The sequence below is a fragment of the Oncorhynchus kisutch genome, linkage group LG15, assembly GCF_002021735.2.
Source record: "Oncorhynchus kisutch isolate 150728-3 linkage group LG15, Okis_V2, whole genome shotgun sequence".
Taxonomy (NCBI): Eukaryota; Metazoa; Chordata; class Actinopteri; order Salmoniformes; family Salmonidae; genus Oncorhynchus; species Oncorhynchus kisutch.
Window position 1 is genome coordinate 1,943,526 of NC_034188.2, and position 18,898 is coordinate 1,962,423.

At 48.7% G+C, this 18,898-nt stretch overlaps 1 protein-coding gene across 1 annotated transcript; it reads left to right on the forward strand.

Annotated features, from left to right (window-relative positions):
- The first annotated feature begins 210 nt into the window (after window positions 1-210).
- fgf16 (fibroblast growth factor 16) lies at window positions 211-18,618 on the forward strand. The gene is made up of 3 exons (XM_031789467.1): window positions 211-1,170; window positions 11,360-11,463; window positions 17,017-18,618. Exons 1-3 carry the CDS (start codon window positions 897-899, stop codon window positions 17,260-17,262), a joined length of 624 nt encoding a protein of 207 aa, XP_031645327.1. The 5' UTR covers window positions 211-896; the 3' UTR covers window positions 17,263-18,618.
- Window positions 18,619-18,898: the final 280 nt, after the last annotated feature.

Genomic DNA, 18,898 nt, shown 5'->3' on the forward strand with positions numbered 1-18,898 from the left:
AGAGACAGACAGACAGGAGAGAGAGAGAGAGAGAGAGAGACAGACAGACAGACAGACAGACAGACAGGAGAGAGAGACAGACAGACAGACAGAGAGAGACAGACAGAGAGAGTGAGAGAGGCAGAGAGAGACAGAGAGAGAGAAAAAGAGAGAGCGAGAGAAAGAGAGGCAGGTTAGAGAGAGAGAGAGGAGGTGTGGATATAAACGCTTTCATCCAAACTTCCAATTCTAAATTCCAGCGGCTCGAATATCACTCAGAACAGAAGACAGAGTTAATGACTGACTGTTATACCGTTATAAAATGGGACCGAGTTGAACGGAGATTTTCTGTTTGAAATCCGCAAAAGACATTAGGATGGGGCTTCTTGACTTTCTTTGAGTGAAGATAATAGAGGCAACCCCCCTGCGGTCCAAACGGTGAAGAGTTATTTTAAGAGTTCTATATGGATGGATTGTGAAAGGACTCATTGGTAGCCTGATGCAGTGAAACATGTAGTTTATCAACTCTGTGTCAACTTCCATCGGTGTTTTAACGATGATTGCGGCTTTCATTCCGGAATCTGTTCGTTATTTCAATGCACCACAAACTCTCACCAGAGTTTCCTGCTCTTGGTTCCGTGGTGGTTTTATCAGCAGAAAGCCACAGAGAGCCGAGCAGGGAGGTTGTCCTGCTACAGCCTGCCGGAGTGAAGAGTAGCTGTCTGGAATTGTTAGTTCAGAAGACTAGTGATCCTACAGCGGCATCAGGACGAGACGGTGGTAGAGCGACACAAACAAAGGCTGGATGACGCATTACATCGGGTAGCATACCTGCGCATGGGATTTGACTTTGTATGTTGCTTCCTTGATTCAACTGATATTTTAATTGCATTATCAGATCCCGTCAGTTGTGCGCCATGGCGGAGGTTGGGGGCTTTCTAGGGACACTCGACTTGGATTTACAGAGTTTCCCCGCACTAGGAAGTATGCCCTTGGCAGAGGCGCCAGCGGGGTTACTGGATGAGAGGCTGGGACAGATCGAGGGGAGGTTACAGCGAGGCTCGCTGACGGATTTCGAGCACCTTAAAGGGATTCTGCGGCGGAGGCAGCTGTACTGTCGAACCGGATTCCAGCTGGAGATATTCCCCAACGGGACCGTGTACGGGACAAGACAGGACCACAGCAGATTCGGTGAGCGTCCAACAATTGCATGTGAACTTGGTGCGGTTTTGTTTGCACGGGCCAAGAGCAACATCTTCTGCAACAACTTTTACATTTGAAACCTGGTTATTTATTTGACAGTTTTCCTTTCCCAAAGCGTGGGTGCGATGATTGAGCTGCATTTTTTTCTGTCGTTCCCAGTAATATAGATGTGTCATATTTAACCGGTAACAGAAGGATTTTAATGCAGGCCATTCAACACCTATTATGTCTGCCTTCTCAGAATATGATTAGTCATTTTGCTGAAGGGTTTCAGGTGTGTGTGTGTGTGTGTGTGGTGTGTGTCATCCAGTCAGCAGGACAGCCACATGCCTTCCTTCTCCAGGCCACCATGCCCCTAAGCGGGTGCAGGAGCGGCAGGCAGGTGGCTCCCGAGAGAGAGCTGGACAGGCAGTGGTCCGTGTCTGGTTCTCTGTTTAACTGGTTCAAAGGGACCATACCGGCTCTCTCTCTCCTAATTCTACTATTAATACGAATCATTGGAGGTGTGGTTCCAATCACTATCACAGACACATGAGGTCACAGAGAAAACATGCACATTCTCTGCACCTCATGTCCATGCAGTCATTCTGCAGGTGCAGCACTCTGTTAGGCTCACTGCCTGCCTGAGAGAGAAAGAGAGAGAGAGGGGTTGAGAAAGGGAGAGAGAGAGATGGAGAGAGAGAGGGAAAGAGAGAGAGAGAGAGGGAAAGAGAGAGAGAGAGAGGGAGAGGGAAAGAGAGAGAGAGAGAGGGGGAGAGAGAGAGAGAGAGAGAGAGAGAGGGGGGGGGAGAGAGAGAGAGAGAGAGAGAGAGGGGGGAGAGAGAGAGAGAGAGAGAGGGGGGGAGAGAGAGAGAGAGAGAGAGAGAGGGGGGGGGGAGAGAGAGAGAGAGAGGGGGGGAGAGAGAGAGAGAGAGAGAGAGGGGGAGAGAGAGAGAGAGAGAGAGAGGGGGGGAGAAGAGAGAGAGAGAGGGAGAGAGAGAGAGACGGGGGAGAGAAAGGGAGAGAGAGGGAGAGAGAGAGGGGGAGAGAGAGGGAGACGAGAGAGAGGGGAGAGAGGGAGAGAGAGGGAGAGAGAGTAGGGAGAAGAGAGATGGGGAGAGAGAGGGAGAGAGAGAGGGGGAGAGGGAGGGAAGAGAGATGGAGAGAGGAAATTTTGGGACGAAAGGAAGAAGGGGGAAGGGGGGAGAGATGAGAGATTGGGAGTGGGAGACAAAGGGAAGAGAGGAGACGAGAGATGGGGAGAGAGAGGGAGAGAGAGATGGGGAGAGGGAGGGAGAGAGATGGAGAGAGATGGGGAGAGGGAGGGAGAGAGATGGGGAGTGGGACAGAGAGAGAGAGAGAGAGATGGGGAGAGAGAGAGGGGGGGTGCATTAACATCTGCTAACCATGTGTATGTGACAAATACATTTGATTTGATTTGAGAGAGAGAGAGAGAGAGAGAGAGAGAGAGAGAGAATAGCTGTAAATTGAACCATGACCAGGGAGAATCTAGAGATGGGGGGAGAGAGAGAGAGGGAGAGAGAGAGAGATGGGGAGTGAGATGGAGAGAGATGGGGAGAGGGAGGGAGAGAGAGAGAGATGGGGAGTGGGAGAGGGACAGAGAGAGAGAGAGAGAGATGGGAGAGAGAGGGGGGGGTGCATTAACATCTGCTAACCATGTGTATGTGACAAATACATTTGATTTGATTTGAGAGAGAGAGAGAGAGAGAGAGAATAGCTGTAATTGAACCATGACCAGGGAGAATCTAGAGATGGGGGGAGAGAGAGGGAGAGAGAGAGATGGGGAGAGGGAGGGAGAGAGATGGAAAAGAGATGGGGAGAGGGAGAGGGACAGAGAGAGAGAGAGATGGGGAGAGAGAGAGAGAGAGTGGGTGCATTAACATCTGCTAACCATGTGTATGTGACAAATACATTTGATTTGATTTGAGAGAGAGAGAATAGCTGTAAATTGAACCATGACCAGGGAGAATCTAGAGATGGGGGAGAGAGGGAGAGAGAGAGAGATGGGGAGAGAGAGAGGGGGAGAGAGAGAGAATGGAGAGAGAGAGATGGGGAGAGAGAGAGAGGGGGGAGAGAGAGAGATGGGGAGAGAGAGAGATGGGAGAGAGAGATGGGGAGAGAGAGATGGGGAGTGGGAGAGGGACGGAGAGAGAGAGGGGGTGCATTAACATCGGCTAACCATGTGTATGTGACAAATACATTTGATTTGATTTGAGAGAGAGAGAATAGCTGTAAATTGAACCATGACCAGGGAGAATCTAGAGATGGTTTAAAGCTGGCGGTCTGCAGTCAAGACAAGCCGATGGTGTACATGTCTGAACAGGGCAGGAGAGGACTGGGGAGGGCTAGGGAGGACTGGGGAGGGCTAGGGAGGGCTGGAGAGGTCTGGAGAGGGCTGGAGAGGACTGAACAGGGCAGGAGAGGACTGGGGAGGGCTGGAGAGGACTGTAGAGGACTTTGGAGGGCAAGGGAGGGCTGGGGAGGGCAAGGGAGGACTGGGGAGGACTGGGGAGGGCTGGAGAGGGCAGGAGAGGACTGAGGAGGGCTGGAGAGGACTGAGGAGGGCTGGGGAGGACTGAGGAGGGCTGGGGAGGACTGAGGAGGGCTGAGGAGGGCTGGGGAGGGCTGAACAGGGCTGGAGAGGACTGGGGAGGGCTAGGGAGGACTGGGGAGGGCTAGGGAGGACTGGGGAGGGCTAGGGAGGACTGGGGAGGGCTAGGGAGGACTGGGGAGGGCTGAACAGGGCAGGAGAGGACTGGGGAGGGCAGGAGAGGACTGGGGAGGGCTGGAGAGGACTAGGGAGGACTGGAGAGGACTGAGGAGGGCTGAACAGGGCTGGAGAGGACTGGGTAGAACTGGAGAGGGCTGAACAGGGCAGGAGAGGACTGAGGAGGGCTAGGGAGGTCTGAACAGGGCTGGAGAGGACTGAGGAGGGCTGAACAGGGCTGGAGAGGACTGGGGAGGGCTGAACAGGGCAGGAGAGGACTGGGGAGGGCTAGGGAGGTCTGGAGAGGGCTGAACAGGGCAGGAGAGGACTGGGGAGGGCTAGGGAGGTCTGGAGAGGTCTGAACAGGGCTGGAGAGGACTGAGGAGGGCTGAACAGGGCTGGAGAGGACCTGGTAGGACTGGAGAGGGCTGAACAGGGCAGGAGAGGACTGGGGAGGGCTAGGGAGGTCTGGGGAGGGCTGAACAGGGCTGGAGAGGACTGAGGAGGGCTGAACAGGGCTGGAGAGGACTGGGTAGGACTGGAGAGGGCTGAACAGGGCTGGAGAGGACTGGGTAGGACTGGAGAGGGCTGAAGAGGACTGAGGAGGGCTGAACAGGGCTGGAGAGGACTGGGGAGGGCTAGGGAGGTCTGGAGATAACTGGTGAGGGCTAGGGAGGTCTGGAGAGGGCTGAACAGGGCTGGAGAGGACTGCGGAGGGCTGGAGAGGACTGGGTAGGACTGGAGAGGGCCGAAGAGGACTGAGGAGGGCTGAACAGGGCTGGAGAGGACTGAGGAGGGCTGAACAGGGCTGGAGAGGACTGGGTAAGACTGGAGAGGGCTGAACAGGGCTGAAGAGGACTGAGGAGGGCTGGAGAGGACTGAGGAGGGCTGAACAGGGCTGGAGAGGACTGGGTAGGACTGGAGAGGGCTGAACAGGGCTGAAGAGGACTGAGGAGGCTGAACAGGGCTGGAGAGGACTGAGGAGGGCTGAACAGGGCTGGAGAGGACTGAGGAGGGCTGAACAGGGCAGGAGAGGACTGGGGAGGGCTAGGGAGGTCTGGAGAGGGCTGAACAGGACTGGGTAGGACTGGAGAGGGCTGAACAGGGCTGAAGAGGACTGAGGAGGGCTGAACAGGGCTGGAGAGGACTGAGGAGGGCCTGAACAGGGCTGGAGAGGACTGAGGAGGGCTGGAGAGGACTGAGGAGGGCTGAACAGGGCTGGAGAGGACTGAGGAGGGCTGAACAGGGCTGGAGAGGACTGAGGAGGGCTGGAGAGGACTGAGGAGGGTTGAACAGGACTGGGCAGGACTGAGGAGGGCTGAACAGGGCTGGAGAGGACTGAGGAGGGCTGAACAGGGCTGGAGAGGACTGGGGAGGGCTGAACAGGGCTGGAGAGAACTGAGGAGGGCTGGAGAGGACTGAGGAGGGCTCAACAGGGTTGAGGAGGGCTGAGGAGGGCTGAGGAGGGCTGAGGAGGGCTGAGGAGGGCTGAGGAGGTTTGAACAAGGCTGAGGAGGGCTGAACACATTTGAACAGGACTGAGGAGTGATGAACAGGGTTGAGGAGGGTGGAACAGGCCTGGAGAGGGTTGGGTAGTGTTTGTTTCTGGCTTCACTTTGGGTTAGAATGCAGAGCAGGTGTCAGTGCTGGGAGGAGATGGGTTTGATTAAAAGGTGGCCAGGATCAGAGAGAGCTGGTGTTTCATTCCCTGACAGCATTATCGTAGAGGATCAGAGAGAGCTCGGGTTTCATTCTCTGACAGCATTATCGTAGAGAATCAGAGAGAGCTGGTGTTTCAGTCCCTGACAGCATTATCGTAGAGGATCAGAGAGAGCTGGTGTTTCATTCCCTGACAGCATTATCGGAGAGCAGGTATTCCCAATGCCGTTGGGGGTACGCCAAATAATAATGCGATTAACTTTTTTTCCCCATTTTTATTTTCCAACGGGGCTATACATTTGGGTGAGTTTTATTTCTCGCCTCAGTAGCCTCGTTTCTCTGCCAAAAATAATATTCAACCATCTAGTGTTCAGCGAAATAACAACACAATGTCAAATACAGGAAGCCTAGTCAAATAACGAACATCCAATCACATTAACCGTTACTCTCTCATGGAAATTCCACTAACGGTCCGTATGTAGCCAAACGTAGCTGCTGCTCATGTTGGTATCTGTACTGACGGCACCAAAGCCATAACAGGGAGACATAGTGGAGTGGTAACACGCCTGCAAGCACTAGCCACTTAGCTAGTTAGCAACACAATGCAGAGTCCTGTAGGTGTGTCAGTGTACTAATATAACATCTAGCCACTTAGCTAGTTAGCAACACAATGCAGAGTCCTGTAGGTGTGTCAGTGTACTAATATAACATCTAGCCACTTAGCTAGTTAGCAACACAATGCAGAGTCCTGTAGGTGTGTCAGTGTACTAATATAACATCTAGCCACTTAGCTAGTTAGCAACACAATGCAGAGTCCTGTAGGTGTGTCAGTGTACTAATATAACATCTAGCCACTTAGCTAGTTAGCAACACAATGCAGAGTCCTGTAGGTGTGTCAGTGTACTAATATAACATCTAGCCACTTAGCTAGTTAGCAACACAATGCAGAGTCCTGTAGGTGTGTCAGTGTACTAATATAACATCTAGCCACTTAGCTAGTTAGCAACACAATGCAGAGTCCTGTAGGTGTGTCAGTGTACTAATATAACATCTAGCCACTTAGCTAGTTAGCAACACAATGCAGAGTCCTGTAGGTGTGTCAGTGTACTAATATAACATCTAGCCACTTAGCTAGTTAGCAACACAATGCAGAGTCCTGTAGGTGTGTCAGTGTACTAATATAACATCTAGCCACTTAGCTAGTTAGCAACACAATGCAGAGTCCTGTAGGTGTGTCAGTGTACTAATATAACATCTAGCCACTTAGCTAGTTAGCAACACAATGCAGAGTCCTGTAGGTGTGTCAGTGTACTAATATAACATCTAGCCACTTAGCTAGTTAGCAACACAATGCAGAGTCCTGTAGGTGTGTCAGTGTACTAATATAACATCTAGCCACTTAGCTAGTTAGCAACACAATGCAGAGTCCTGTAGGTGTGTCAGTGTACTAATATAACATCTAGCCACTTAGCTAGTTAGCAACACAATGCAGAGTCCTGTAGGTGTGTCAGTGTACTAATATAACATCTAGCCACTTAGCTAGTTAGCAACACAATGCAGAGTCCTGTAGGTGTGTCAGTGTACTAATATAACATCTAGCCACTTAGCTAGTTAGCAACACAATGCAGAGTCCTGTAGGTGTGTCAGTGTACTAATATAACATCTAGCCACTTAGCTAGTTAGCAACACAATGCAGAGTCCTGTAGGTGTGTCAGTGTACTAATATAACATCTAGCCACTTAGCTAGTTAGCAACACAATGCAGAGTCCTGTAGGTGTGTCAGTGTATTAATATAACAACCTATAGTTATATATATTATAGTTACAGTATACTAATAGAACCTATAGTTATATTTATTATAGTTACAGTATACTAATAGAACCTATAGTTATATATATTATAGTTACAGTATACTAATAGAACCTATAGTTATATTATAGTGACTCCAATTAGCTTTTGGAGAAGTCATTAGCCTTTGGGGTTCACATACATTCACAACCTACACTGTGAATGTTTAAATGACACATTCAATATAGACAAGAAAAATACAATAATTTGTGTGTTATTAGTTTAAGCAGACTGGGTTTGTCTGGTGTTGTGACTTAGATCAGATCACATTTTATGACCAATTTATATAGAAGTCCAGGTAATTCCAAAGGGTTCACATACTTGCCACTGTAGCTAGACTAATATAACTTAGAGTTATCATTATATTTTTATAATTTGTTATAATTATACAACTTAGTTATACTTCTATAACTTAATAAGCAGTGGCGTGCACTTATTTCTATTGAAATCATAGACAATCATTCCGTCTGTATTTCAAAATACCCCGCTATGTGGTGTAAACGGTATATCGCCCAAACCTAGTAGGTGTTGTCTGTCCAGGTATCCTAGAGTTCATCAGTCTGGCTGTAGGGCTGGTCTATATCTCTGACAGGTGTTGTCTGTCCAGGTATCCTAGAGTTCATCAGTCTGGCTGTAGGGCTGGTCTATATCTCTGACAGGTGTTGTCTGTCCAGGTATCCTAGAGTTCATCAGTCAGTCTGGCTGTAGGGCTGGTCTATATCTCTGACAGGTGTTGTCTGTCCAGGTATCCTAGAGTTCATCAGTCTGGCTGTAGGGCTGGTCTATATCTCTGACAGGTGTTGTCTGTCCAGGTATCCTAGAGTTCATCAGTCTGGCTGTAGGGCTGGTCTATATCTTTGGCAGGTGTTGTCTGTCCAGGTATCCTAGAGTTCATCAGTCTGGCTGTAGGGCTGGTCTATATCTCTGACAGGTGTTGTCTCTGTCCTCCCCATCGTGGAGTTCATCAGTCTGGCTGTAGGGCTGGTCTATATCTCTGACAGGTGTTGTCTCTGTCCTCCCCATCGTGGAGTTCATCAGTCTGGCTGTAGGGCTGGTCTATATCTCTGACAGGTGTTGTCTCTGTCCTCTCCAGGTATCCTAGAGTTCATCAGTCTGGCTGTAGAGCTGGTCTATATCTCTGACAGGTGTTGTCTCTGTCCTCTCCATCGTGGAGTTCATCAGTCTGGCTGTAGGGCTGGTCTATATCTCTGACAGGTGTTGTCTCTGTCCTCTCCATCGTGGAGTTCATCAGTCTGGCTGTAGGGCTGGTCTATATCTCTGACAGGTGTTGTCTGTCCAGGTATCCTAGAGTTCATCAGTCTGGCTGTAGGGCTGGTCTATATCTCTGACAGGTGTTGTCTCTGTCCTCCCCATCGTGGAGTTCATCAGTCTGGCTGTAGGGCTGGTCTATATCTCTGACAGGTGTTGTCTCTGTCCTCTCCATCGTGGAGTTCATCAGTCTGGCTGTAGGGCTGGTCTATATCTCTGACAGGTGTTGTCTGTCCAGGTATCCTAGAGTTCATCAGTCTGGCTGTAGGGCTGGTCTATATCTCTGACAGGTGTTGTCTCTGTCCTCCCCATCGTGGAGTTCATCAGTCTGGCTGTAGGGCTGGTCTATATCTCTGACAGGTGTTGTCTCTGTCCTCCCCATCGTGGAGTTCATCAGTCTGGCTGTAGGGCTGGTCTATATCTCTGACAGGTGTTGTCTCTGTCCTCCCCATCGTGGAGTTCATCAGTCTGGCTGTAGGGCTGGTCTATATCTCTGACAGGTGTTGTCTCTGTCCTCTCCAGGTATCCTAGAGTTCATCAATCTGGCTGTAGAGCTGGTCTATATCTCTGACAGGTGTTGTCTCTGTCCTCTCCATCGTGGAGTTCATCAGTCTGGCTGTAGGGCTGGTCTATATCTCTGACAGGTGTTGTCTCTGTCCTCTCCATCGTGGAGTTCATCAGTCTGGCTGTAGGGCTGGTGTATATCTCTGACAGGTGTTGTCTCTGTCCTCCCCATCGTGGAGTTCATCAGTCTGGCTGTAGGGCTGGTCTATATCTCTGACAGGTGTTGTCTGTCCAGGTATCCTAGAGTTCATCAGTCTGGCTGTAGGGCGGGTCTATATCTCTGACAGGTGTTGTCTCTGTCCTCTCCATCGTGGAGTTCATCAGTCTGGCTGTAGGGCGGGTCTATATCTCTGACAGGTGTTGCCTCTGTCCTCCCCATCGTGGAGTTCATCAGTCTGGCTGTAGGGCTGGTCTATATCTCTGACAGGTGTTGTCTGTCCAGGTATCCTAGAGTTCATCAGTCTGGCTGTAGGGCTGGTCTATATCTCTGGCAGGTGTTGTCTGTCCAGGTATCCTAGAGTTCATCAGTCTGGCTGTAGGGCTGGTCTATATCTCTGACAGGTGTTGTCTGTCCAGGTATCCTAGAGTTCATCAGTCTGGCTGTAGGGCTGGTCTATATCTCTGGCAGGTGTTGTCTGTCCAGGTATCCTAGAGTTCATCAGTCTGGCTGTAGGGCTGGTCTATATCTCTGACAGGTGTTGTCTCTGTCCTCCCCATCGTGGAGTTCATCAGTCTGGCTGTAGCGCTGGTCTATATCTCTGACAGGTGTTGTCTCTGTCCTCCCCATCGTGGAGTTCATCAGTCTGGCTGTAGGGCTGGTCTATATCTCTGACAGGTGTTGTCTCTGTCCTCCCCATCGTGGAGTTCATCAGTCTGGCTGTAGGGCTCGTCTATATCTCTGACAGGTGTTGTCTCTGTCCTCTCCAGGTATCCTAGAGTTCATCAGTCTGGCTGTAGAGCTGGTCTATATCTCTGACAGGTGTTGTCTCTGTCCTCTCCATCGTGGAGTTCATCAGTCTGGCTGTAGGGCTGGTCTATATCTCTGACAGGTGTTGTCTCTGTCCTCTCCATCGTGGAGTTCATCAGTCTGGCTGTAGGGCTGGTCTATATCTCTGACAGGTGTTGTCTCTGTCCTCCCCATCGTGGAGTTCATCAGTCTGGCTGTAGGGCTGGTCTATATCTCTGACAGGTGTTGTCTGTCCAGGTATCCTAGAGTTCATCAGTCTGGCTGTAGGGCTGGTCTATATCTCTGACAGGTGTTGTCTCTGTCCTCTCCATCGTGGAGTTCATCAGTCTGGCTGTAGGGCTGGTCTATATCTCTGACAGGTGTTGCCTCTGTCCTCCCCATCGTGGAGTTCATCAGTCTGGCTGTAGGGCTGGTCTATATCTCTGACAGGTGTTGTTTCTGTCCTCTCCATCGTGGAGTTCATCAGTCTGGCTGTAGGGCTCGTCTATATCTCTGACAGGTGTTGTCTCTGTCCTCTCCAGGTATCCTAGAGTTCATCAGTCTGGCTGTAGGGCTGGTCTATATCTCTGACAGGTGTTGTCTCTGTCCTCTCCAGGTATCCTAGAGTTCATCAGTCTGGCTGTAGGGCTGGTCTATATCTCTGACAGGTGTTGTCTCTGTCCTCCCCATCGTGGAGTTCATCAGTCTGGCTGTAGGGCGGGTCTATATATCTGACAGGTGTTGTCTCTGTCCTCCCCATCGTGGAGTTCATCAGTCTGGCTGTAGGGCTGGTCTATATCTCTGACCGGTGTTGTCTCTGTCCTCTCCAGGTATCCTAGAGTTCATCAGTCTGGCTGTAGGGCTGGTCTATATCTCTGACAGGTGTTGTTTCTGTCCTCCCCATCGTGGAGTTCATCAGTCTGGCTGTAGGGCTGGTCTATATCTCTGACAGGTGTTGTCTCTGTCCTCCCCATCGTGAAGTTCATTAGTCTGGCTGTAGGGCGGGTCTATATATCTGACAGGTGTTGTCTCTGTCCTCCCCATCGTGGAGTTCATCAGTCTGGCTGTAGGGCTGGTCTATATCTCTGACAGGTGTTGTCTCTGTCCTCTCCATCGTGGAGTTCATCAGTCTGGCTGTAGGGCTGGTCTATATCTCTGACAGGTGTTGTCTCTGTCCTCTCCAGGTATCCTAGAGTTCATCAGTCTGGCTGTAGGGCTGGTCAGTATTAGAGGAGTGGACGCAGGACTCTACCTGGGCATGAACGAGAGAGGAGAGCTCTATGGGTCGGTAAGTTAAACACTCCTCCTCTCCTCTACCCCCCTCTACACATTACTCCTCTCTTCTCGCCTCGCCTCTCCTCCCTCCTCTCCTGTCCTCAATCCTCGTCTCTACCCCCCCTCTCCTCTACTCCCTCCTTTCCTCCCTCCTCTCCCCTCCTCTACACCCTCTTCTCCTCTATTCATTCAATCAATCATAATTATTTATAAAGCCCTTTTTACATCAGCTGATATCTCAAAGTGCTGTACAGAAACCCAGCCTAAAACCCCAAACAGCAAGCAATGCAGATGTAGAAGCCCGGTGGCTAGGAAAAACTCCCTAGAAATGCAGGAATCTAGGAAAAAACCTAGAGAGGAACCAGGCTATGTGGGGTGGCCAGTCCTCTTCTGGCTGTGCCGGGTGGAGATTATAACAGAACATGGCCAAGATGTTCAAATGTTCATAAATGTCCAGCATGGTCGTATAATAATAAGGCAGAACAGTTGAAACTGGAGCAGCAGCACTGCCAGGTGGACTGGGGACAGCAAGGAGTCATCATACCAGGTAGGCATGGTCCTAGGGCTCAGGTCCTCCGAGAGAGAGAAAGAAAGAGAGAATTAGAGAGAGCATACTTAAATTCCCACAGGACACCGGATAAGACAGGAGAAATACTCCAGATATAACAGACTGACCCTAGCCCCCGACACAAACTACTGCAGCATAAATACTGGAGGCTGAGACAGAAGGGGTCAGGAGACACTGTGGCCCCATCCGATGATACCCCCGGACAGGGCCAAACAGGCAGGATATAACCCCACCCACTTTGCCAAAGCACAGCCCCCACACCACAAGAGGGATATCAACAGACCAACAATTTACTATACTGAGACAAGCCGCCATACGAGCCCTAGGGGGGCATAAAACCGGACAGGAAGATCATGTCTGTGACGCACTCCTCCTAGGGACGACATGGAAGAGCACCAGTAAGCCAGTGACTCTGAGAGGGGAACCGGCCAGGCAGAAACAGCAAGGGCGGTTCGTTGCTCCAGAGCCTTTCCGTTCACCTTCACACTCCTGGGCCAGACTACACTCAATCATATGACCCACTGAAGAGATGAGTCTTCAGCAAAGACTTAAAGGTTGAGACCGAGTTTGCGTCTCTCACATGGGTAGGCAGACCATTCCATAAAAATGGAGCTCTATAGGAGAAAGCCCTGCCTCCAGCTGTTTGCTTAGAAATTCTAGGGACAATTAGGAGGCCTGCGTCTTGTGACCGTAGCGTACGTGTAAGTATGTAGGACCAAATCAGAGAGATAGGTAGGAGCAAGCCCATGTAATGCTTTGTAGGTTAGCAGTAAAACCTTGAAATCAGCCCTTGCTTTGACAGGAAGCCAGTGTAGGGAGGCTAGCACTGGAGTAATATGATAATTTTTTTTGTTCTAGTCAGGATTCTAGCAGCCGTATTTAGCACTAACTGAAGTTTATTTAGTGCTTTATCCGGGTAGCCGGAAAGTAGAGCATTGCAGTAGTCTAACCTAGAAGTGACAAAAGCATGGATATATTTTTCTGCATCATTTTTGGACAGAAAGTTTCTGATTTTTGCAATGTTACGTAGATGGAAAAAAGCTGTCCTTGAAATGGTCTTGATATGTTCTTCAAAAGAGAGATCAGGGTCCAGAGTAACGCCGAGGTCCTTCACAGTTTTATTTGAGACGACTGTACAACCATTAAGATTAATTGTCAGATTCAACAGAAGATCTCTTTGTTTCTTGGGACCTAGAACAAGCATCTCTGTTTTGTCCGAATTTAAAAGTAGAAAGTTTGCAGCCATCCACTTCCTTATGTCTGAAACACATGCTTCTAGCAAGGGCAATTTTGGGGCTTCACCATGTTTCATTGAAATGTACAGCTGTGTGTCATCTGCATAGCAGGGAAAGTTAACATTATGTTTTCGAATGACATCCCCAAGAGGTAAAATATATAGTGAAAACAATAGTGGTCCTAAAACGGAACCTTGAGGAACACCGAAATTTACAGTTGATTTGTCAGAGGACAAACCATTCACAGAGACAAACTGATATCTTTCCGACAGATAAGATCTAAACCAGGCCAGAACTTGTCCGTGTAGACCAATTTGGGTTTCCAATCTCTCCAAAAGAATGTGGTGATCGATGGTATCAAAAGCAGCACTAAGGTCTAGGAGCACGAGGACAGATGCAGAGCCTCGGTCCGATGCCATTAAAATGTAATTTACCTTCACAAGTGCAGTCTCAGTGCTATGATGGGGTCTAAAACCAGACTGAAGCATTTCGTGTACATTGTTTGTCTTCAGGAAGGCAGTGAGTTGCTGCGCAACAGCCTTTTCTAAATTTTTTGAGAGGAATGGAAGATTCGATATAGGCCAGACAAACGCAGTAAACGCAGACAAAAAAAGTAATAGTTAATCAAGAATGTTCTAGATAACATGTAAACATCCTAACCAGCTCTGCTACGATGAGTAAAATGGGCAGAGTGAGGTGTTCTCTCATTTGTGTCTGAAAGTAGCCAGTTAGCTTGGGTGCTTGGTTGCAGGCAAGCTGCAGAAGGACGAGTAGGCTACAATTCCCTATTGTTTATCAGTGAAATTTGAATGCCATCGTTTATCAGTGAAATTTGGATGCCATCGTTTATCAGTACAAATTTGACAGCCATCGTTTATCAGTACAAATTTGAATGCCATCGTTTATCAGTGCAATTTGAATGCCATCGTTTATCAGTACAATTTTGACAGCCATCTTGCTGAAACTGTTTGTGAGGGTTTATCTAATGTTCCTTCATTTGATTTAAGCTCATCTTGCTCTGGCTAGCATTAGTTGTTATTCTTGTTGTTGTTGATGTGCATAACTGAGGGAGCGAGAGCCTACCTTTCCATGGTTGTTCGATCAATAGGACTGTAAAGTTCCCAAATGTAAGAGGACTCCGGGGGTATTTACATATTTGTAGAAATCCATTCAGGTGCATTTTATGGCTTTTGGCGAATGTGTTCTAATGATCTAAAGTCGTGCTGTTGATACTCCCTGTAAACACACAGTCCAGTTCAAAGTGAATGATGACAGGCCCTACTCCCTGTAAACACACAGTCCAGTTCAAAGTGAATGATGGCAGGCCCTACTTCCTGTAAACACACAGTCCAGTTCATAGTGAATGATGACAGGCCCTACTGCCTGTAAACACACAGTCCAGTTCAGAGTGAATGATGACAGGCCCTACTGCTGTAAACACACAGTCCAGTTCATAGTGAATGATGACAGGCCCTACTGCTGTAAACACACAGTCCAGTTCATAGTGAATGATGACAGGCCCTACTGCTGTAAACACACAGTCCAGTTCAAAGTGAATGATGACAGGCCCTACTTCCTGTAAACACACAGTCCAGTTCAGAGTGAATGATGACAGGCCCTACTGCCTGTAAACACACAGTCCAGTTCATAGTGAATGATGACAGGCCCTACTGCCTGTAAACACACAGTCCAGTTCAGAGTGAATGATGACAGGCCCTACTGCCTGTAAACACACAGTCCAGTTCAGAGTGAATGATGACAGGCCCTACTGCTGTAAACACACAGTCCAGTTCATAGTGAATGATGACAGGCCCTACTGCCTGTAAACACACAGTCCAGTTCAAAGTGAATGATGACAGGCCCTACTGCCTGTAAACACACAGTCCAGTTCAAAGTGAATGATGGCAGGCCTGTGTGGCAAATGGCTTGTTTGTATAAAGGCCGACTGTAGCATTCTTCTTACAAAACCACATGACCTTTGTTTTGGAGGTGTTCAGAACAAGGTTAAGGGCAGAGAAAGCTTGTTGGACACAGCTTTGTTGTAGAGCATTTAACACAATATCCAGGGAGGGGCCAGCTGAGTCTAAGACTGTATCATCTGCATATAAATGGATGAGAGTTTCCTACTGCCTGAGCTATGTTGTTGATGTAAATTGAGAAAGAGCGTGGGGCCTAGGATCGAGCCTTGGGGTACTCCCTTGTTGACGGGCAGTGGCTGAGACAGCAGATTTTTTGACTTTATACACTGACCTCTTTGAGAGAGGTAGTTAGCAAACCAGGCCAAAGACCCCTCAGAGATACCAATACTCCTTAGCCAGTCAATAACATCACACTACCCTCCCCTGTGACCAATAACAACACACTACCCTCCCCTGTGACCAATAACAACACACTACCCTCCCCTGTGACCAATAACAACACACTACCCTCCCCTGTGACCAATAGAAACACACTACCCTCCCCTGTGACCAATAACAACACACTACCCTCCCCTGTGACCAATAACATCACACTACCCTAGTACCCCTTCTTACCTTCTCTCTCCCTTAGTACCCCTTACCTTCTCTCTTAGTACCCCTTCTTACCCTCTCTCTCCCTTAGTACCCCTTCTTACCTTCTCTCTCCCTTAGTACCCCTTCTTTACTTCTCTCTCCCTTAGTCCCCCTTCTTACCTTCTCTCTCCCTTAGTCCCCCTTCTTACCTTCTCTCTCCCTTAGTACCCCTTCTTTACTTCTCTCTCCCTTAGTCCCCCTTCTTACCTTCTCTCTCCCTTAGTCCCCCTTCTTACCTTCTCTCTCCCTTAGTCCCCCTTCTTACTTTCTCTCTCCCTTCTTACCTTCTCTCTCCCTTAGTCCCCCTTCTTACCTTCTCTCTCTCCCTTAGTCCCCCTTCTTACCTTCTCTCTCTCCCTTAGTCCCCCTTCTTACCTTCTCTCTCCCTTAGTCCCCCTTCTTACCTTCTCTCTCCCTTAGTCCCCCTTCTTACCTTCTCTCTCCCTTAGTCCCCCTTCTTACCTTCTCTCTCCCTTAGTACCACTTCTTACCTTCTCTCTCCCTTAGTACCCCTTCTTACCTTCTCTCTCCCTTAGTACCCCTTCTTACCTTCTCTCTCCCTTAGTACCCCTTCTTACCTTCTCTCTCCCTTAGTCCCCCTTCTTACCTTCTCTCTCTCCCTTAGTCCCCCTTCTTACCTTCTCTCTCCCTTAGTCCCCCTTCTTACCTTCTCTCTCCCTTAGTCCCCCTTCTTACCTTCTCTCTCCCTTAGTCCCCCTTCTTACCTTCTCTCTCCCTTAGTACCACTTCTTACCTTCTCTCTCCCTTAGTACCCCTTCTTACCTTCTCTCTCCCTTAGTACCCCTTCTTACCTTCTCTCTCCCTTAGTACCCCTTCTTACCTTCTCTCTCCCTTAGTACCCCTTCTTACCTTCTCTCTCCCTTAGTACCCCTTCTTACCTTCTCTCTCCCTTAGTACCCCTTCTTACCTTCTCTCTCCCTTAGTACCCCGTCTTACCTTCTCTCTCCCTTAGTACCCCTTCTTACCTTCTCTCTCCCTTAGTACCCCTTCTTACCTTCTCTCTCCCTTAGTACCCCTATCTTACCTTCTTAGTTGTTGATTATTGTGTAGTAAATTTGTTGCTGTGAAGTTTGCTCCTCAAACTTTTGGCAAAATGTGAATTCAATATAAATGAACTAATCCATGAATTATATCCTAATGAAGCTACTGTATGGACACCACACTCAACCATCTCTCCCTCTCTTCCGCAGAAGAAGTTAACAGCGGAGTGCGTGTTCAGAGAGCAGTTTGAGGAGAATTGGTACAACACATACGCCTCTACGCTCTACAAACACACCGACACCGGACGTTTCTACTACGTAGCGCTCAACAAGGACGGCTCGCCACGGGAGGGGGGGAGGACGAAGAAACACCAGAAACTAACGCACTTCCTGCCTCGGCCTGTGGAGATAGAGAAGATCCCCCAGGCTTACAGAGATCTGTTCCAATACAGGTGACCAGGGCTGAGCCTGGGAGAGAGGGATGAGGAGGAGGAAAGGGAGGAGAGAGGTGGATGTTTGGCACTAAGGACAGGACTCAGTACTCCCACTGACCTCGCTCCCCTGTCTCCAGCCCCCAACAAAGGTGTTTATGTATTGTCCTTCCAGCCCCCCCAAAAACCCTCCTGTTCCTCCGAGGACCAACGACCAGAGAGATAAACATAGCTTGTGTTGCTGGACATTAACTTTCTAAAAGGGCTGTTTGACCTCAGAGGGGTCAGAGCAGAGCAGTGGAAATGCTCTTCTCTCCAGCCACTGAGGAGGAGGAGGGCGGGGGTCCTACTACAGGGAGGTGTCATTAGGCCCATAAGACCTCACCCTGGAGGAGAGCACAGAGTCAAGCGGAGGAGATAATCTCTTCACTAAACGGATAGGAGAGAGAGATGGAGGGAGAGAGACTGGACTGGCGTCAGGCCTGTATGACTGCCTAACCCACCCTGGGATAACCGCAGGTTAAAACCACCTAAAGAAGACAAAGACTTTTCCTGATGAGAACCACTTTTATACATAATAAGATAATTAACCAGCATTCACTGCAAATATAAAAAGGGTTTGGGGTTAGTCCTCATCAGTTCGAGTAGGGGGTCTGAGGACTAGTAATGAACAAGTCATGGAAAGTTGATCAGACTAGCTGAGATGACCAGTGGACACTACTCTAGCCAAGCCATTCACCACAGCAACCAGAGAACTCCAGGGAGCGAGGGAGGGATTGACCAATGGAAGTTGAGAGAATGTCAGAATGTTCTAAAGCAACGTGTAGAGAGAACTCATCTTCTGACTAGTCATTGTGATGTCAGTGTTCTAAATCAACGTGTAGAGAACTCATCTTCTGACTAGTCATTGTGATGTCAGTGTTCTAAATCAACGTGTAGAGAACTCATCTTCTGACTAGTCATTGTGATGTCAGAGTGTTCTAAATCAACGTGTAGAGAACTCATCTTCTGACTAGTCATTGTGATGTCAGTGTTCTAAATCAACGTGTAGAGAACTCATCTTCTGACTAGTCATTGTGATGTCAGTGTTCTAAATCAACGTGTAGAGAACTCATCTTCTGACTAGTCATTGTGATGTCAAGAGTGTTCTAAATCAACGTGTAGAGAACTCATCTTCTGGCTAGTCATTGTGATGTCAGGGCTGAGCTGGGACAGAGAGAGAGAGTACACTACTACCTAGTATGTATATGTGATGGAGACAGATTGGCCATGAGGGAGTATCCAGGTGAAACAGGGTTGGCAGAACTTGGCACATAAGTGATATGATCAATGTAAAGAGATGTGATACATGTAAAACTTATTGACTATGTGATAAATGTAAAACGTTAATACAGTAGGACATGGCTGAGTCAAGGACATGGTTGGTGCAGCTAGATTGCAGTACAATGAATGAGAAATCAATAGGCTTGTATTGAGACAAACTAAAGATAGTTCCTAACTTTAAGGAACAGACAAAGAGAAAAAATGTGAGAATGTAAGACATAGGAATATGAAAGGGCACTTACTATTTGCCTCTACATTGTCAAATTAACTGCCCCCCTAGCAGGCCAACCAAACAGCCTTCTCCTCTCTGATACAGACTATCCTCACACTCATAATAG